The 21,677-nt window shown below is 41.3% G+C and overlaps 1 protein-coding gene across 4 annotated transcripts in view; it reads left to right on the top strand.

The window, feature by feature from the left end:
- LOC124141042 (harmonin-like) overlaps positions 1-21,677 on the top strand; it is a 51,618-nt gene that overhangs the window by 17,728 nt on the left and 12,213 nt on the right. For 3 of the 4 annotated variants that reach the window (XM_046508910.2, XM_046508911.2, XM_046508912.2), the window contains exons 3-12: positions 2,744-2,827; positions 6,296-6,423; positions 7,335-7,408; positions 8,999-9,107; positions 9,872-9,896; positions 10,272-10,332; positions 13,147-13,250; positions 14,003-14,147; positions 15,550-15,606; positions 16,717-16,874. In XM_046508910.2, coding sequence (XP_046364866.1) covers positions 2,744-2,827; positions 6,296-6,423; positions 7,335-7,408; positions 8,999-9,107; positions 9,872-9,896; positions 10,272-10,332; positions 13,147-13,250; positions 14,003-14,147; positions 15,550-15,606; positions 16,717-16,874 — 945 coding nt within the window. Of the gene's footprint in view, positions 1-2,378; positions 2,621-2,743; positions 2,828-6,295; positions 6,424-7,334; positions 7,409-8,998; positions 9,108-9,871; positions 9,897-10,271; positions 10,333-13,146; positions 13,251-14,002; positions 14,148-15,549; positions 15,607-16,716; positions 16,875-21,677 lie in introns of those variants that run through there. The other variant, XM_048385605.1, reaches the window with a different exon arrangement.

Genomic DNA, 21,677 nt, shown 5'->3' with positions numbered 1-21,677 from the left:
TTCAGACGATAAAGAAACATACATAGTTTTCAAGCTAGTCACAAGAACAACCGTAAAACATCTCACTCACTTATAAAAAATAACTTTATCTGAAAATCAAGCCATCACCTGAGTTTTGTGCCACAAACAACATTAAATGTAGTACATGAAAAGAACTTTAATTGCATACAAATGATAAGCATAATATGGGTCCCGCCTCGGTTGCCTATGCGAGGTGACCCGGGTTGACACCCTTGGGTCTTGGTGACCCGGGTATGATGAATGAATGTCCTGGGGTCTCAGGGACCCAGACTAGTGTATAGTGTTGGGAGGGATATGCCGGTCCTGGGGTCCGTTGACCCCAACGATCCCTAGGGATAAGCAGGTCCCGGGTCGTGCTGACCGGACAGTACCTCGCGTAATGCTCTTTGGGGGCCACAATCCTTCCATGCTCTGAGTATGGAGTAGCTGGTGAACATCCAAGAGCCCCCAAAGAAGTACAGAATATAAGTGAATAGGAATATAAGATGAATATAAGTACTCGTGAATAATAAACAACTGTTGAACATATAATACGTACTGAAAATATATGTGCCTTAAGGGCGAGCCCAGGCAGTCACTCAGTGCCCCAGCGAGTTACGCGCAAGTTACAGGCGACACACAGCCTTGTGGACTTGCACAAAGGTGGCTTCAGACATTCTGATGTACTAAGCATAACAGTCCTAAGTCCACCTGCCCATAGTCTTAATGAGGTGAACCTCACTGTTAACTGTGGCTGCCATTGTAGCCACCCCAATTCGGAAGAAATGCCCCGGGTAGTCCGCGGAGTTGAAGCCAGCTAGTGTGAGGACCCTACCTAACCATGAGTACACCGTCTTGGATATGGGTAGATATTCCCGACTGACAAACAGCGGATGCTGGTTTGCAGCATTCTTATGGAAAACAGTCTGGACAAGGCCGAGGAGGGACATGTCATGGTGTCAGTATCGAATAAAGCAATACGAACCCCTTGCCGAAAGGGATCAGTCTTTGACGCTTTAAGGTTATAGTACATTTTTTCTTAATGTCACTCATGGTGCTGTTCATATTGGGATCAAAGTTTGCCGAGCATGTGACATCTCCACATCTAAGGAATCCAAAGAACGCTGTGAGGCACATAATTCCATCAGCAAGTCATTGAATAACCCAACACATCAGCGCTGAGCTGCTTGACAATGGTAATTAACACGTGGTAAGTCACGGAAGTCTCTTCCTCAGCTCTGGTGTTTGGGCACGTTTGTAGCCTCTTAGAAGGGTTTGGATCCTATTCAATGCACCTTTTAAGATGTCATCAAAAACCGTCCTGATGCTGGCTTGCAGATCTGTCAATCGGATATCTGCCTGGCAGCTGTTTTGGACACTGGTCCTCAATGATTAGTCATGGGCTAGCGTGAATTTCGAAGGTTGCAAATTGACATTGATTTCACCATCTCCAATAGGTCTGTGTGAATGACATCCATCAGTAAAATCAGTAGTCCCCTCAATTAAAAAATAGACTAAATCCCTGAGTTTGCTGCTTTGTAAAATTTGTGGTATTTATTTTTCATACATTAATATCAGCACTGATTAGCATTACATGGTGACCAAGTTGAAGAAATGGGCTGATTGTAGCTTTTTACATCAGTGATGAACATGTATTCATGAGCTCAAAACTCACTGAACTCTACTTTTGGCACCAGACCGCCTCCATGGTCTAGTGGTAGAGCGTCCGCCCGGAGAGCGGAAGGTCCGGGGTTCGACCCCAAGCCACGTCATACCAAAAGACGTTAAAATATGGTACTTGTTGTTACCCTGTCTGGCGCTCGGCATTAAGGGGCTAAAACAAGGAATAGTTGGCTCGGAGTTAGTATACTGTGTCTTGATTGGGGTATTCATGTTAAACTGTAGCATGGTATCTCAGTGTGCTAGCACTATAAATCAGCATCAGTCCGGACTAGTACAAGCAGCCACACACACACATACACGTACATGCACGTCACTATATAAGTGCAATAATCTTGGACGCGACGTTAAACCCTATATCACCTCACCTTTTGGCACCAACTGTTTAAGCACTGTGAGTTTATATATCTGCCACTGTGCCCACTGTTGGGAACCTGGGTTAGAGTAGGTTCCCAGCAACCTAGACTTGTTATGAGAGGCAACTACAGGGTTGGGAGTCAGTCTTGGTGACTTGGCTTGGGACTTTGCTTATAATGTCAATCAGTGATCACTGATTTGTCTGGCCCTGAATATTGATTATTTGCCATCATGTTGTTGGGATATGGCTGAGTGTGGCATTTGATACATGGTTTGTATGCTGTGTCAATGCTGTCCACAGATTTCAATCCCACGGTGCATGGGTGGCCCAGTAGGCCAAGGCCAAGCTAAGCAGGCTCTGCTGATCATCGATTCAAATCTCGGATTTGCCCTAAAAATGTTCCTCAGTTTGTCCGCACCAAACACTTGCTTGTGGTGTTTACCAAAGTGATAGATGCCTATAACCTCAACCACTTATCATCCACACTGACATGATGTGTAACCGAAGCTCTGTTCAAAGCAGCTTTGAACCCAACTCACTCACTCCACTGGTTAAAACAAGACAATATTTTTAACAACACATGTAAGGAACAAGCCCCTTGGATGACTGGGATTTATGTTTTTCGTGACTGTAAGGTGGTTTCTAGCAAATTCAAGGTGGCATTAAACGTAAGTCACTCACTTGCTGTTTCTTCCACTCCTACAGGTCCCAGGAGCTGCATGATCTGCTGACGGAGCTGAGGAGGCTGCTGAATGAACCATCCAAACTGGAGCTGTATGAACACATCAGGTAGTTGTCTTCCTTGGCCAAAAGATGATTGGTAGTCATGCATTGAGTGAATAAGTATGGATTTACGCCGCTTTTAGCAATATTCAAGCAATATCACGGCGGGGGACACAAGAAATGGGCTTCACACATTGTACACATGTGGGCAATCGAACCATGGGTCTTTGGCGTGACAAGCTACCCTGTAGTCCTGCAGATAAAGGACACATCATATGTATGTAATTGTGGCTGTTTCCTGAATGATCAACTCTACCGTGGTCATGTATACAACAAGGGCAGATAACTCTCATAATTCTAGTACAAAATCATTCTGGAAAGCTCTACTGACTCCTACTGCCTCTACGGTCTAGTGCCTCTCTGCGTGGAGAGTGGAAGGAATGGTGGTTCGATCCCAAAAGATGCTGAAAGATGGTACTTCTTGTACCCTGCATGGCGCTCGACATTAAGGGGATAAAACAAGAACTGGTGGGCGAAATCAGTGTACTGTTTCTGAGTGGTGTAACCATGTTAAACCTCACCATGGTAGCCTAGTGGGTACGCTAACACTGAGACTTTGAAAACATTTCTTTATTTCTTCATTTCTTTAATTTATTTTTTAGAAAAGAACATTCCTGTCTCTGCTGTGTTCATGTGGAATCAATGAAACTAGACTTGGTTTAGTTTGATCTATAATTGCCTTGGGTTTTAATAAAAACAAAAATTATAAAATGTAAATTTGAAAGTCATGGAGCAGGATGACTTTGTGGGCTATGCACGTTGCAATATTAGTGCAAGTTTCTTGAAAGCAACGTTAAACCCCATTTCACCTCATCGACTCATTGCTGTCAACTGCAATTCAAATGCCATGACAGCACTGAATATTTTTTACCAGTTGTTCAATATTTTTCTGCTTCTGACAATTTACGACAAATGCATTTACAATAGTTTCTACTGCCACATGACATTATTCTTAAGGAAACTTATGTGCTTAGGAGTGTTTTAACATGACATCCCCTGTGGAGATGTGAGGTCCAAATACCTCCCCAGTGCACCATGCTTGTTATAGGAGTCTACTAAATAGGGGTTCTGGGCTGAGACACTTTGACTGATTGCATGTCATTTTACTTCGATGGCATGGATCGTTGCTCATGCTTTCATTCACTGGTTTGTCTGATCCAGGCTCCATTGTCAGCATGATGTAGCTGGAATATTGTAGACTGAGGTGCACTTAAGGTGATATGTTTTGAGACATTCCCAAGTCTCAGCAAGTGGGACTTGTTCTAACTCTCTGACAACTGTACAATTAGCATACAGTATTTACCCTGTGAAGAGCCAAGGCCTGTTACCGTCAGTTTACTTTTTAGACCATGGCCCCATTCCACCAAGCAGTCTTCAGAAGGCTATATTTAAGTATGGTAGAACTGTGGAACTCAGGTCCCAGGACCTGATTAGAGACCAGGCTGCCGTTGTACAAAACAACCTTAGCCCTAAGACTGTTGTAAGTCTATGTTAATGCATGGGAGTTACGATCACCTTAGCGCTAATATCGCTTTGTATGACGCCCTGCCTCATTCCACAAAGTAATGTTAGCGCTATGACAATTGTAAGCATATGTTAAAGTATGGAAGTTACAACCATCTTAGTGCTAAGATCGCTCTATAGAACAGGGCCCAGGACCTTATTAGGGTCCAGCTCTTATATATTATAGTCACCATCTTAATTACTTTCGTAGATATGATGAGAAGGGATAATCTAATTTATGACATGGTATAGTATTCAAATGTTAAAGGTAGAAATCCTCAGTTGTAGCTAGCTCTGCCTTCATGTGATAACCTGGTCTATTACAAAGTCTTGCCCCTTGACCCAACTTTACTCAGGGTGGCTCTTAATAGATAAAAAAAGGTAACAATTTCTTGTGATGGTCAGTTTACTGTTACATTATGTAAATTTGATGCAGGTCTCAGTTCATCAAGTTTTGCTGTACTGTAAACTGATGGACTGTTGTAAGAGTCTAGTAATGAGACACTCCCTGATGCAGGTCTCAGTTCATCAAGTTTTGCTGTCCTGTAAACTGATGGACTGTTGTAAGAGTCTAGTAATGAGTCTCTCCCTGATGCAGGCCTCAGTTCATCAAGTTTTGCTGTCCTGTAAACTGATGGACTGTTGTAAGAGTCTAGTAATGAGTCTCTCCCTGATGCAGGTCTTAGTTCATCAAGTTTTGCTGTCCTGTAAACTGATGGACAGTTGTAAGAGTCTAGTAATGAGACTCTCCCTGATGCAGGTCTCAGTTCATCAAGTTTTGCTGTCCTGTAAACTGATGGACTGTTGTAAGAGTCTAGTAATGAGTCTCTCCCTGATGCAGGTCTTAGTTCATCAAGTTTTGCTGTCCTGTAAACTGATGGACAGTTGTAAGAGTCTAGTAATGAGACTCTCCCTGATGCAGGTCTCAGTTCATCAAGTTTTGCTGTCCTGTAAACTGATGGACTGTTGTAAGAGTCTAGTAATGAGACTCTCCCTGATGCAGGTCTCAGTTCATCAAGTTTTGCTGTCCTGTAAACTGATGGACTGTTGTAAGAGTCTAGTAATGAGTCTCTCCCTGATGCAGGTCTCAGTTCATCAAGTTTTGCTGTCCTGTAAACTGATGGACTGTTGTAAGAGTCTAGTAATGAGTCTCTCCCTGATGCAGGCCTCAGTTCATCAAGTTTTGCTGTACTGTAAACTGATGGACTGTTGTAAGAATCTAGTACGGAGTCTCTCCCTGATGCAGGTCTCAGTTCATCAAGTTTTGCTGTCCTGTAAACTGATGGACTGTTGTAAGAATCTAGTAATGAGTCTCTCCCTGATGCAGGTCTCAGTTCATCAAGTTTTGCTGTACTGTAAACTGATGGACTGTTGTAAGAGTCTAGTAATGAGTCTCTCCCTGATGCAGGCCTCAGTTCATCAAGTTTTGCTGTACTGTAAACTGATGGACTGTTGTAAGAATCTAGTACGGAGACTCTCCCTGATGCAGGTCTCAGTTCATCAAGTTTTGCTGTCCTGTAAACTGATGGACTGTTGTAAGAATCTAGTACGGAGTCTCTCCCTGATGCAGGTCTCAGTTCATCAAGTTTTGCTGTCCTGTAAACTGATGGACAGTTGTAAGAATCTAGTAATGAGTCTCTCCCTGATGCAGGTCTCAGTTCATCAAGTTTTGCTGTACTGTAAACTGATGGACTGTTGTAAGAGTCTAGTAATGAGTCTCTCCCTGATGCAGGCCTCAGTTCATCAAGTTTTGCTGTACTGTAAACTGATGGACTGTTGTAAGAATCTAGTATGGAGTCTCTCCCTGATGCAGGTCTCAGTTCATCAAGTTTTGCTGTCCTGTAAACTGATGGACTGTTGTAAGAATCTAGTACGGAGACTCTCCCTGATACAGGTCTCAGTTCATCAAGTTTTGCTGTACTGTAAACTGATGGACTGTTGTAAGAGTCTAGTAATGAGTCTCTCCCTCAGGCCCCTCGTGATGCCCAAGCACCAGCTGGAGTACAGCCAGAAAACCCCTCAGACTCCGGGCATCAAGCTCAGAGTCATCCGACTCAAACGCCAGGCCGGAGAAAGTCTGGGGTTTGCGGTCAGGGGAGGTAAGTCACTCTAAGACTCTTTAACTTTTAACTATTTATGTATGTCAAAGTGAAGCCATTCTCCTAAGATCATGACAGTTATCATGGTTATTTGTTATCCCCCGCGACTCCACAGATCTTGAAAAACGTGCGATATTCCCTTGCCAGACTTGTCATTTAGATAGATCTAGCAGTGAAAATGGTGCCTGATGATAGTTTCTGTCTTTTGAACAATTTATTTTTCGAGTTTCCAAAGCAACAAAATATTTATAGAACTAGTTGAAGTATTTGCCATTGCAGGGGATGTTGATGACTTTGACTTCTTGTACGTTTCCTGTCACCCTTGAGTTGACAAAAGTTTTCAACATGTTAAATTTCCATATCAGCTTGTGTTGGCACAGCAGAATTTGTTGTTTACACACTCCTGCCAAGTTTTCTGTTTGAAAAAGTGCATCCTCAATAATCCTGCTTATCATATCTCCATTCTATTATGATGTGCACCCTGGACCCATTGCGGAAGGAACGTTAGCATGTCCAGTTGTATTTGAACGTCTCTCCCAAACACGGCAAGTCAAGGTACAGGTCTAGAAATTGGATGGGATGACTATTGTTAGTGTCAAGTCAACTGACACAAAATCAAACCAAAAATATAATAGTGAATGGGTCCAGATATATTTCATAACAGAATGGAGATATGATAAGCAGGATTATTGAGGATGACTTTCATGAAGAATTCATGTCTCTCAGACTTGGATGTTTAGCATTATTTAGTGGGACATGTGGTTAAAGTGTTATGGTTAAAGTGTTAGCTTGTGGCATGATTCCTAAGATGTATCAAGCTATTTCCTCTACCATAATATGCCTGTAACAGAAGCCTTCTTCACTTGATCACTCGTATGTATTTTGGTTTCATGGCTGTATTTTGTTTTCAGGATTTGAGCATGGTATAGGAGTGTTTGTGTCTCACGTGGATGCTACGTCACAGGCCAGCAAGCGAGGGCTCAAGGTAGGTCCAACCCAGTGTCGAGCTCACGACCATCAAAGGTGTTTGAACTGTCGTATTAAGATCACCAGTGAAGATCCAGGGTAGAATAGGTCTTCAGCAACTCATGCTTGTCGTAAAAGGCAACTATGCTTGTCGTAAGCGGAGACACACGCCATCGTACCTCAATTGCGTGGATCGATGCTCATGATGTCAATCACTGGATTGTCTGCTCCGGACTTGATTATTTACAGACCGCTGTCATATAGCTGGAATAGTGCTGAGTGCCGCGTTAAGCAACAAAACCAACCAACCATATATTGAGATCCCTTTCACAATATATTTTAATTTAATCTATCACCAAACAAAGTGATTCAGGCGAGAGACTAAAAGTCAATTTGTCAAAAATAGGATAGTAATTATGTCAGACAGATCCTGAAATTGCCTTTTGCTATTTACTGATTTGGGGCATTTTTCTTTTTCTTGATTTTCAATCATATCCATGGCAACAACTTTTTAAGATATGTTTGTCTTGACCACATCTCTAAAACTAAAAGTTACTTTTTCTTGAAACTGTGCACACACAAAGACCAGGTTGTCAACTGGTGCCTTTTGCTATTTAGGGACTTTTAGAATATATTTTTTCCATTTCCATGGCAGGACTTTGACTCTGTTCATATTGGTGTGTACCTGACATAGAAATACAATGTTACGAATCCCAATTCCATGATATTGTTTTGATAGCTCAGTAACTACTCTTGTATACGGACTGACAAATTAGATAGAAATTCTCTCATCAAGTTGGACTTAAAGTAACAGTCAAATGATTTGTTGTTTCAAATTTGTAGGGGCTGGGGTGATTTTTCATCTTCTGATAACTCTTTTTTCATGATGTCACAGCATTGTATGACATCATCATTTAATTGTTGCTGCATGTTAGAAATTGAGGGAAATGTGCAAATGCATGTTTTTAACTGTTTAGCACATATTTGAACTTTTTATCTATATACGGTTAAAATATTTAAAAAAGTTATTTACTATTTATTATACTTTTATGCGAAGGATGTTGAGGGATTTCACTATAGACCGCTATTGTAAAAAGTAATAAATAATTTGGCGCAGTACTTAATAAATGCGCCTAGTGCAATAGAATACACATGAACTCCTTCTTTTTCAATTGGAAAGTCACCATTGAATGCAGCGTTAAAATATGGACTTTAAAATCATGCTATTTTCCCATTGGGCCTGCATAGTTACAATTCCTAGATAAATCTCTGCATCATCATCAGACACCAACCATTTCATATTCACCTGGGGTTTTATTTTTCAATTAATATTCCTCTCCCCCTCCCCCAAATAATTTTGGGGTGCCTGAAAAATCTTTTACTCATTAAAAGTTGTTTGTCCTTCACATGATTGAAGTATAGCATTATGTAAGTAAACAACTGCAGTCACCCAACAAATAGATCATATGCTTAGGTTCCAGGACCTTTGAAAAAATATTAAAAAATATTGCGATTTGGGGTCTTTTTCACCATTTGTTGACGAGTAAGTATTCCATGCCTACCAGCCTGGTATGTTGGAAAGTACATGATGATTTGTGTGGTATTTTAGGTTGGAGATGAGATTGTTCGGGTCAATGGGTACACCATCGCTGAAGCCATACATGAGGATGTCCTCAACCTCATCAAGTCCCACGAGGAAATTGTCCTCAAAGTGACACGTAAGTCCACAATCATGATGTCCATGTGATGCTCAATGGTTCAGAGATTTTTAATGTGTAAGTCAGCACCGTGCAATATTCCTGGTACATGGTGGTGGCATGTAGACAATTGTGTGTTGGCTAAACAAATCAGTGATTGATATGAGCTATGTCCCACTTTGTCGAGGTATGTTTCCCTGCCTAGCTTTTGGCAGTAAGGGGACAAAACAAGGACAGGCTCAGAGTCAGTGCAATGTGTCTGAGTGGGGTATCTATGTTATTCTGCAGCATGGTATCTAAGTGGGCTAACACTATAAAACTGGCTTTTGTCTGGACTAGTACAAGCATCCGCACACGCATGCATGCACATCGCTAAGTAAGGCAAATAATCGTTTGAGGCACCCTATTTGGGGTTGTATAGAGAATTAGAATACTACAATATGTCAAAAACAGCTGATCATTATGTCAAGATTAGGTAGTGTTGTGATCATTTTTAAAATCAATGATGTATGATGTATACAATGACTTGGTTGATGCATGTCATTGTATCTTAATTACGTGGATCGATGCTCATGAGGTCCAGACTCGATTATTTGCAGACCGCCGCCATATAGCTGGAATATTGCTGAGTGCGGCGTTAAACAACAAACAAAATAATCTTTCAGTATCCTTCAATAAACAATAAATAAGATGTAATGTAATGACAATTGATTATTCATTACACAATTATGAATGATAGATTTTCAATTGTATATTTAATACCAGGTATATTCATTTGTTTGCAGATATTGGAATGCTTCCAGTTAAGAAGTATGTAGCCCTCTGACTTGTAATGCCCTTTTGTTTATCAATGTAGAATTAATAATAGGTGTTGATGGTATGTGGTTGCATCAACAACCCCAGTAATTGTGTTCCAACTTGTGTTTTCCGTATTCCTGAAGATCAAATACAATTCTTACCATCAACATTTATTGGACATTATCAGATGTACCTCTCATGTCATCAAAATACAATGAAAATGAAAATACAATGTCAAGAATGAATTTGGTTGTATCAGCATGTGAGTTCTTTTTAATTCTTCACATGAAGTAATTAATAAATAATAGTATGAAATTCAGTGTGAAATTCAGTGATATTTGATGAAATGATTGTATGGAAGTATAGCAGCTCAACATCTTGTTTCAGTAACCCGAAGGAATCGGTCTGTTGGAACTATGTAGAAACTCTGGACTCCTCCAAGGCCTTGGTGAGTTACAACTGAATACAAGCCTCAGAGGTTCCAGGACCCCCAGTACCCCATGCCTGTCTCCTTGTGGGGATTCCATTGCCCCAGTACCCCATGCCTGTCTCCTTGTGGGGATTCCATGGCCCCAGTACCCCATGACTGTCTCCTTGTCAGGATTCCATGGCCCCAGTACCCTATGCTTGTCTCCTTGTGGGGATTCCATGGCCCCCAGTACCCCATGCTTGTCTCCTTGTAGGGATTCCATGGCCCCAGTACCCCATGCTTGTCTCCTTGTAGGGATTCCATGGCCCCCAGTACCCCATGCTTGTCTCCTTGTGGGGATTCCATGGCCCCAGTACCCCATGCTTGTCTCCTTGTGGGGATTCCATGGCCCCAATACCCCCATGTGTCTCTCCTTGTGGGGATTCCATGGCCCCAGTACCCCATGCTTTGTCTCCTTGTTGGGATTCCATGGCCCCAGTACCCCATGCCTGTCTCCTTGTAGGGATTCCATGGCCCCAGTACCCCATGCTTGTCTCCTTGTCGGGATTCCATGGCCACAGTACCCCATGCTTGTCTCCTTGTGGGGATTCCATGGCCCCAATACCCCAATGTGTCTCTCCTTTTGGGGATTCCATGACCCCAGTACCCCATGCTTGTCTCCTTGTAGGGATTCCATGGCCCCAGTACCCCATGCCTGTCTCCTTGTGGGGATTCCATGACCCCAGTACCCCATGCTTGTCTCCTTGTAGGGATTCCATGGCCCCAGTACCCCATGCCTGTCTCCTTGTGGGGATTCCATGGCCCCAATACCCCCATGTGTCTCTCCTTGTGGGGATTCCATGGCCCCAGTACCCCATGCTTGTCTCCTTGTAGGGATTCCATGGCCCCAGTACCCCATGCTTGTCTCCTTGTGGGGATTCCATGGCCCCAGTACCCCATGCTTGTCTCCTTGTGGGGATTCAAGGGTCCCCAATACCCCCATGTGTCTCTCCTTTTGGAGATTCCATGGTCTTAGTACCCCATGCTTGTCTCCTTGTGGGGATTCAAGGGTCCCCAATACCCCCACGTGTCTCTCCTTGTGGGGATTCCATGGCCCCAGTACCCTATGCTTGTCTCCTTGTAGGGATTCCATGGCCCCAGTACCACATGCATGTCTCCTTGTAGGGATTCCATGGCCCCAGTACCCCATGCTTGTCTCCTTGTAGGGATTCCATGGTCCCAGTACCCCATGCTTTGTCTCCATTGGGGGATTCCATGGCCCCCAGTACCCCATGCTTGTCTCCTTTTGGGGATTCCATGGCCCCAGTACCCCATGCCTGTCTCCTTTTGGGGATTCCATGGTCCCAGTACCCCATGCTTGTCTCCTTTTGGGGATTCCATGGCCCCAGTACCCCATGCCTGTCTCCTTATGGGTATTCCATGGCCCCAGTACCCCATGCCTGTCTCTTTATGGGGATTCCATGGCCCCAGTACCCCATGCTTGTCTCCTTGTAGGGATTCCATGGTCTTAGTACCCCATGCTTTGTCTCCTTTTGGGGATTCCATGACCCCCAGTACCCCATGCTTGTCTCCTTGTGGGGATTCAAGGGTCCCTGTACCCCATGCTTGTCTCCTTTTGGGGATTCCATGGTCCCAGTACCCCATGCTTGTCTCCTTTTGGGGATTCCATGGCCCCAGTACCCCATGCCTGTCTCCTTATGGGTATTCCATGGCCCCAGTACCCCATGCCTGTCTCTTTATGGGGATTCCATGGCCCCAGTACCCCATGCTTGTCTCCTTGTAGGGATTCCATGGTCTTAGTACCCCATGCTTTGTCTCCTTTTGGGTATTCCATGGCCCCAGTACCCCATGCCTGTCTCCTTATGGGTATTCCATGGCCCCAGTACCCCATGCCTGTCTCTTTATGGGGATTCCATGGCCCCAGTACCCCATGCTTGTCTCCTTGTAGGGATTCCATGGTCTCAGTACCCTATGCTTGTCTCCTTTGGGGGATTCCATGGCCCCAGTACCCCATGCTTTGTCTCCTTGTAGGGATTCCATGACCCCTGTACCCCATGCTTGTCTCCATGTAGGGATTCCATGGTTTCAGTACCCTATGCTTGTCTCCTTTTGGGGATTCCATGGCCCCAGTACCCCATGCTTTGTCTCCTTTTGGGGATTCCATGACCCCCAGTACCCCATGCTTGTCTCCTTATGGGGATTCAAGGGTCCCTGTACCCCATGCTTGTCTCCTTATGGGGATTCAAGGATCCCCGTACCCCATGCTTGTCTCCTTATGGGGATTCAAGGGTCCCTGTGTCCCATGTTTGTCTCCTTGTAGGGATTCAAGGGTCCCCGTACCCCATGTTTGTCTCCTTATGGGGGATTTAAGGGTCCCCATACCCCATGCTTGTCTCCTTGTGGGGATTCAAGGGTCCCCGTACCCCATGCTTGTCTCCTTGTAGGGACAGGGGTAGAATAGTGGCAGTTGATGTTTCTAAGAATAAATTCATAGAAAATAACTGATATTGACCAAAAGTTGATTGAGTAACAAAAATGCAAGCCATAGAATGTTAAATTACCTTATGGAATATTTTTCGGATTTCTGGTTGAGTGATGTCATCAGCTTTGTATGTTCTATTCCTTTTTTTCACTTTTAGTATTTCAAGTACAGATTATATGTGCAGGCTCTGTGTTTATTTAGTTATATTCCACAGACAGTGTTTTACTTCAACATATGGAAGAGGAGAGATGTGCTGAGTTATTTCCCTTGAAACATTATCAAGCATGTATTCAGACTCACCCATTCTAAATACTCAAGCAATATGTGTAAATATCTCTGTCCCATTCCAGCAAGAGATTCTGGACAAAGATGCACAGATAGAAAAGAGAGGTTCCTCAGGCCCAGAGCTGAAAATCTTCATCAACACGACTGGTGTCTCCTCCATCGGATGTGGGTCAGTACATACTCTAAATGTTTCAGACCTGGGCAAGAAGTCCCTAGCACGCTATTGCTTGTCATAAGAGGTGACTCAATAGGAACCTTTAGCCAGAGACGATGGTTTGTTTGCGTGTAATTGTACCCCAATGACGTGGGATGCTCATGATATCAAACACTGGTCTTCTAACCAAGACTTAATATGATGAAATGTTGCTGATTGCAACACAGAAGAACAAACAAACATCATCATCATGCTTTTTGTTTAACACCACACTCGGGAGTATGCCAGCTGTGTGACAGTGGGCTTGTAAATAATCTAGTCTGGACCACACGATACAGTGATTGACATCACAAGCATCAATGTACACTATTGGGATGCATCAACAAGACTGACCACCCGATCTGATTAGTCGCCTCTTGTGGTAAGCATAGGTCAATTAGCTGGAATATTGCTAAATGCTTGTTGTATACTTGTCGGCCTTATTGGCGGTATAATGGATATTCATGGATATCTGACCCATGGGGTTCCAGGTTAGAATTGGTCCCCAACATCCTATGGTGGTCGTCAGTTAGAGGTTACTAAATCAGATGTTGTCAATCACTGAGTTGTCTGGCCCATACTCAGTTATTTGCAGGCCACCTTTGTGAAGATCGAATATTGCTGAGTGTGGCATTAAACAACACATAAACAAATCCTAAATATGAAAGACAACTATTGGTGAATGACTATGTCATGTATGTTACAGTGATATGCCATTTTGTTGCCAGGATTGTGAGTGGACCATCCCACTTCCCAGGGATCTTTGTAGAGAAGGTGCGCTCCGGGGGACTGGCAGAAGAGGTCAACTTGGAGGTCGGAGATCAGATCATAGAGGTCAATGGAACAAGCTTCCTTGGGATCACGCACAAAGAGGTAGAGTTACCTCCCCTATCTGACACAGCCACTGTTGGCAGGAGTGGGTGAATATGTTGTTTTGTGCTGAAGTGAGAGCTGTGAATATCTTTATAACTGCAGTTTGTAAGTATGAACATAGAGAAGATTGTGTTAATGAATGTATGTTGTTTCATTTGGCATTCAAATAATGGTTTCTGTGATGTTATTCTACAATCTCATTAAAATAAGATTTTTTTTCTTCTGATATTTGTCGCAAACAAGACCTGACGTCAAAGGAGGTCAGGTGAGGTGAACTTTCTAAACAGCCAATCAGTGAGCTTCTAGGACAGGACAAGTAATTTGGTGACTCGGGTCATGTGGGTACTGAGTAGGACCCGGGTACCCGCACTAATACCCAGACCTGAGGTTAATCACACAATATATTGTTTAATGACAAAAATGATATAGAACACAATGGTTACGCGACACATCACTCATGTTCACATTTCTTTCCTATTGACTTGTATATGTTTGTATAAAGATAAAGCTTCAGTTAACTTCAGTGTATGCATTACCAGATCATTTTTAGGTGTATCTAAATACATTTTGCCAGGGCATAGTCAAACTATTCCCAACTGGACATTTTGTTTCCATCTCTTGAGACCTACAGCGGGTAGCCATGTCGGATAGGGTAATAGGGGGTTTGGTACAAGGTAGTAAATTTGGACTCGTCCCGGCCCTAGAGGCTTATACATTTTCTGTATGGAAAAAAAATGAATGCAAATGTACAGTTTTTAATGGAGAATTATCATGACTTTGTACATCATGGTATGTGGGGGATACTTTAGACATTGTCATTTCTGACTGCAGTTAATTCTGCTACCCATGCTTGTCGTGAGAGGCGACGATGCTTGCCGTAAAACAGACCATGCTTGCCGTAAAAGGCGACTAATGGGATCGGGTGGTCAGGCTCGCTGACTTGGTTGATACATGTCATCATATCCCATTTGTGTGCATCGATGCTCATGATCTCAATCACTGGATTGTCTGGTCCAGACTTGATTATTTACAGACCACCGTCATATGGCTGGAATATTGCTGTGTGCGGCGTAAACAACAAACAAAGCAAAAGACTACAGTCAACATCTACACTGAAAAGGTGTACTCAGGTTTGGTTTTGTTCAGACCAAACTTTGTAAATCACATTGGAACGCGTTGGCAAAATTTAGAAGGTTTTTTGGGGGGGGTGTTTAGAAATCTGACACCTGATTGGCTGAAATACCCACACAACAAGTTGTGTGGGTATGATGGTCAGCTTTTGATAAGGCTCACCTGATCTTGATGAAGAGAGGCATTGAATCGGAGTATAGATCTTTTGTGATGAAATTGCTGTGTTGGAATTGTTCACAGACTATATTAGAGATGCTATATTTGCATACAGGCTGTGGTCACCCTGAAGAGTAGTACCCAGCTGAACATGATCATCAAGAAGAAAGTTGTAAGTATATTGCATCCATGTGTTTAGCATCTGTTAAGATTTATCACAACCAATGATTACCTGGTACAAACCAGTGCAGCAGCCTGACGATATTACCAATTGCTCATTACTTCTCACAATGTGAACATAGTAAAGTTTCACCAAATAACATGTAAAACTTTTTGTTGAAATTGCAATTTAGAAAAGTATAAACATACCCATACCCTTCATTCATTTTACACTCAAGGCATGGCAGAGGCCTACAGGCACTGAGCTGTATCTCCGCCAGGATTGGTCGTGGGTTCAAATATCAATATTGCCCTGATTATGATTCTTCTCTGTCTGCACCTTTCATAGTCCTAATGAGTCTCTACAAAGTGGTAAACATATACAAATCCTGTGAATACCAAACCTCAATTACATCATTGCCATAATCCTGTTTGTATAGTGTCATCACACTATAAATATCTTTTCAATTTTCAACAGAAGTCCTCTTCAGCTTATCCTAAGGCTATAAAGTGCGGAAGTACAGTGCTTTTTTTTTATTGTTTTGCTTGTTCAAAATAGATTGTAACCAAATATACAGTTGTGCGCCATCAACCTGGAAAAGGGTCTCCCTACATCAACAAGCATACAAACTCCTATTGCTACATTACCAAAACATGAGATGCATAGTAAAGCAGTGCGCATGTAAAGGGAAGTAACTGTGTGCTATATTGGATCGCATTGTTTTTAAGTATTAGGATCTTTTTTAAAATGGAAATAAAAACGAAACGTACGTCAGACTATATGATGATGCGAGCGGAGCCTGAGAACCAAGACTATTATTTTTTTTTAGCCTAATAAAGTCATTCAATCATTATTTACCCTTATGGGACTTCCGGATTAGAATACGTCCCAAGCAACCTATGCAAGTGGCTAGGTGCGACTTCTTGGATCGAGTGGTCAGGCTCAGCGACTTGGTTGATCAGCAACATTGATCATTGCTCACAATATCTATCATTGATGAGTATGGTCCACACTTGATTATTTACAGGCCGCCATGATATAACTGCAATATTGCATAGTGTAACATTAACAACATGGCCTTATTTAACAGATGACAATAGGAGAGTGATCAATGTGTTGTAGGGGCTGCCACTGTTCCAACATGGCAGTAAAAGACAAAGGAAGCCAGAGCCAGCTGCCAGTTTTAAGCCTACTATTGTGTCTGAGGAGCCAACTCCCGCGCCTGATTCCCGGACATCGTTTCGTACTCTCCAGGAGACCAATCAGGTTGTGAGCAGCAGGTACAGTTACGATGTGCAGAAACGACGGGTCAAGTTTGATGACCATGTTTACCATTAGACGTCCATCTTGGCAATGTGTTTTTGACATTTTCAGAAGAAATATGCTAGGTTTGATTGTTGATGTTGATTAATATGCTACAGTGAAAGTTTTGTACTGACGTGGAATTGTCATGGAGATGTATAGACGTTAACTGTTATCATGCAGAAACAGGGATTTTTAGGAAAATAATGTTTTATGGTAACTGTATGATTTGAAGAAGACACAGACTGATAGACTCGGTGTCACTCTTCATATTCAGTGCAACCCTGTGAATACAGACTTTGTGTTAGGAAATTGTCCAAATTATCAAAAGTCAGATACAATGAATTATCAGCACAAATAGTGTAACTTTATATACATGTGAGAGTTACCAGTATCATCGTCCAGAGGTCGGGTTTCCTTAAAAAATTCAGTTCAGAAAATTTATTAAATTGTGTGTTGTAACTCATGCCTCATTTATCATGGGCAGTCAACTGATTTGTTGGGGAATGTTTTGAATGCTGAAATTCTCATTTATGATTATTTTATTGTGTACTAAACATGTGTCTAAGCTAACTTACCTTGGCTTAGTCAATCAGATGATGAGGATAGGTTGTTAGATATACCATGTACACATCTTACCACATTTATCAGGTTGTACTGTTCATTCTGGTCATGATGAATGGCTGAAATAAGATCTTAAACAACAGATATTATTAAATCTGAAATTATGCCTTGAATTAGATCTGAAATCTAAAACAGTTGCAAGAATTAGATTTGCTACAAGATCTGAGACAATGGGTGGAATAAGATCTGAGAAAAGGGATAGAATTAGGTCTTTTGTTTACTTTTAGATATGAAACAATGGTTAGAATTTATTCAAAATAAATGTTTATTTATGTATTTAGTACATAAAATTGATATTTCACTTGAGTGAAAAAACACTTTATGCCGGAACTGCTTTTAGTCAGCTTCATTGACAGAATGTTTACTGTAAGATTGTGAAGATACAACCTGCAGTAGTTTAGGCTTTCCATCCACAGTGGAAGTAAAAACCCACGATTGATATAACTGAGGTACTGTTGCACTCTCCTACCCAGAGTTCCATGCGACCAGCATAGTACCTCTGCCACAGGTCGGTTCCATATGACGATTCGTCACATCTAACACAGTCAACTCAAGATATTGCATATGTTTTCATCTGTTTCATTTTTGACAAATCTACATTTCTAGATAAACATATGTCATAGAATGGTTAACTTTCATTGAGAAAATATCCTTAATCGTGAAAAACTATTTCCATTTGCGTAGTTATGATATGTTTACATTGGTTATACGGCTCCAGGTACTGTCATCGAAGCCCTATGGAGAGCTAGCGATACGGTCAATTTGATGTGTAAATATGTATTGTCATGCAACTCACTGTCGCAGTTGTAGTAGCATAGTTATATAATTATTCAAAACAATATGTAAAGTGCTCCCAAATACTTGCATTAGTCCGTTCTATACTGATTTCTGAAAAAGCGGGTTCGTTTACAAACGAGAAAAGTCTGGTCACGTGATATGCAAATTAGCCTGTGGTAGTGGTGTTATGCTAACTCATTGCTGCGCCGGAGTGTGGTAGTGTTGAAAGCAGTGTTCAACCCATCTCACCTACTTTGTATGATTCAGAATGAAATATGATGGGGTGAAATAATGATGAATAATGAAGAATTCTAACATATTGACTTTCTAGCTTTCACTGCACACAGTTGCCATCTAATTCTATATCAGACCCCATCATGTCTGCCAGAATATATACTGATATTAGAATACCAGTATCTATATCCACTCAACTATGTCTGGTGGTAGCAGATATGAGAAATATTGACCATGTTTTCAGATTCTGATTGGGCAATGGGCATTATTCCCAACTCAGCTAAGTGGGATGTGTGTTGATATATGCTGTGGCTGTGTAGCTTCCGCTATGATGTCAGATATGTATCTGTGCAGAGCCAAATGCTGTAGAACAGTGATGATGATGATGATGATGATGATGTGACAAATCAGATATGTATCCGTGTAAAACATGCTATGTTCATATAATGTGTTAAACTGTAAGACCAACGAACCTGACTTGAAGAAGATTGCAAGACATTTAATTATTTTGGGGGAGAACCACGCAATTTGAAATGTCCAGGTATTTTTAAAGATTTTTCTTGTTCTTTTTTTTTTCATTTTTTGGTGGTGGGGTTGGGGAGTGGGGGCCACTTACAGATCAAAATACTTCACCGAAAGATGTGATGAATTGGACATCATATCTACCTAACTTCTCCATGTAATAATGTTTCATTCCACTGTGGAAGTTCATAAGTGCTTTGATATGAGTTCATTGACACACCATCACTTGATAAATAGCCTTTGAGCACAAATTTGAAATCATTACCATCAGTTATGTGTGTGAAACTAACTTGAAAGTTCTGGTTGTGTTTGATGAGAGTGCTCTCCCTTTGATTGGTGTACTAAGTCAGGGATTTAAGAAACCTTGGAATTAACCCAGCGAAGTCTCAAAGTTAAGTAAATTATATCCTTCCTGATTTTACTAAAATATGTCCTTCCTGAATTTACTGAAATATATCCCTCCTGAATTAACTAAAATATATCCTTCCTGAATTTACTAAAATGTATCCTTCCTGAATTTACTAAATTATATACCTCTTGAAGTTACTCAAATATCCCCTTTCTGAAGTTACTCAATCATGTCAATGATTCCATCTTGAATTTATTTCTATGAAACCTGGAAGTGAAAATAACTCTTCAGAATTAAGCAAGTACAGAGGTATTGACTTTTCATGTTTATATGGGAATATACATTAAGATGAATACAAGCATTTTGTCAAAGTCACTGCATTTAGAAGTCTGTAGTTTAGTATATGACTTTACACTGTTGTTTTGCAAGAGATGTTTGTCATCTTTTTCTCATTTGTTATGATCTTTAGAGAAATAAAAGTACAGATAATTATGTCTTCTGATGTTACCCTGTTCTACAGTGAAAGATATAGAGAGCTGTTTCAGCATACAAGTCGTACATGCTGTGATTTCACCAGGTTATCTACATCCCCAGCAAGGAAGGAATCATTAGGGATTATCCACTGTATTAGGCTTAAAAAAATAAAAGAATTGGATCTCAGGCAATGACTTTTGAGAATATAGTGCGCAAGGGTGGTGCTTTTTTATTTTTATTTTGCTTGTTCAAACTAGTATGTAACCAAATATACAGTGTACCAACAACCTGGGAAAGAGCCTCCCTACATAAACAAGCATACAAACTCCTATTGCCGCCATTACCAAGACATGAGATGCGCAGTAAAGCAGTGTGCATGTAAAGGGAAGTAACTGTGTGATATATTAGATCGCGTTGTTTTTAAATATTAGGATTTATTTTGATAATGGAAATATAAATGAAACGTGCGGCAAACTATATGATGATGCGAGCAGAGCCTGAGAACCAAGGCTATTATTTTTTTAGCCTTATATGCCCATTCTATTATGATAAAAACCCTGGACCCTTTCACATCCAAATCATTTCTTTGGAAGTGATATCCCCCTCTCCACCTTTCTATCATCAGCTTAGAATAGAAATTGACTCTTCAGAACATGATTTTGGTATAGATATAGTTATAGCAGCTGTGTACATGCTGTAGGAGCGAGCCCTTGATACATTTAATCTAATCAGAAATGTCACTCTTGCTTGACAACGTTATTAGGATCTATACTAAAACATCGCAATAATAGTATTTTAATGTTATCCATAAATTGTGTCTACTTTGACTGTTATGAATGATGTTGAGTGGAAATTATTTTCCTAAGTATTACCATAGGGGAGTCTGTACAGTTATATTGGAGATTTGGTTGGACGGCTCTTTTTTCATAACCAGACTTGAAATGAAAGTATGGTGGTGAACGGTGTCCAGGGTATTTATAAAAATAGAATGGGGATGTAATATACTGTGTGATCAAGGATGGGAAGGACTCTGCTGTGGCCTAAACTTTAAAGTGTTTATATAAGTGCCATTGTATTTGTATCTTTAGCATTATTTGAGAAAATGGGAACATAGTCCACAACCAATGTTTATTATTCTTTTTTATACACAAAATGGAAGTGGCGTTTTGACGTGAAACCATTTTATCTAGGGCCGGGACGGGTCACTCAGTGCTCGGGTCAGGTGGGTACTCTTTAAGGACCCTGATACACACGGGACTACCCAGACCCATGGTTAGTCACATGATATATTGTTTAATGACAAAAAATACCTCGAACTCTGAATAACTACAGGTCACAAATTTTCACATTTCTTTCGGACTATTCACACATTCCTCCTGCCTTATATATTTTTGAATAAAGATAAAAATTCAGTCAAATTCAGTTATGCAAGACCAGATCGTTTTTGTAGTGTACCTAAATACTTTTTGCCAGGGCTCTGGTCAAACAATTCACTATCGGACATTTTGTACAAATCTATTGAGACCTACAATGGGTACCTGGGTTGGGTCAGGGTACAAGGGGGTTGGGTACCCCGGTAGTAAATGTGGACTCGTCCCAGCCCTAGTAGTATCCATTGCAACAATAGTGACTTATGGATGACACTCCATGTTACTTCAATGAAACATATCAGTACCAGTGTACTAGTCATCACCACTTGAATAGAATCACAAAATATCGCAATTATTAATTAAGGAAGATAGCTGCATGTGTTGTAAAACTTATGTTAACAAAATTAAAGCAAGCCATTCCGGTGATAAGG

This window comes from Haliotis rufescens, unplaced genomic scaffold (assembly GCF_023055435.1).
Source record: "Haliotis rufescens isolate VD_foot unplaced genomic scaffold, xgHalRufe1.0.p SCAF_6, whole genome shotgun sequence".
Classification (NCBI taxonomy): domain Eukaryota; kingdom Metazoa; phylum Mollusca; class Gastropoda; order Lepetellida; family Haliotidae; genus Haliotis; species Haliotis rufescens.
The sequence above is the reverse complement of the archived record's forward strand: the minus strand, read 5'-3'. Positions and strand labels throughout refer to the sequence as shown.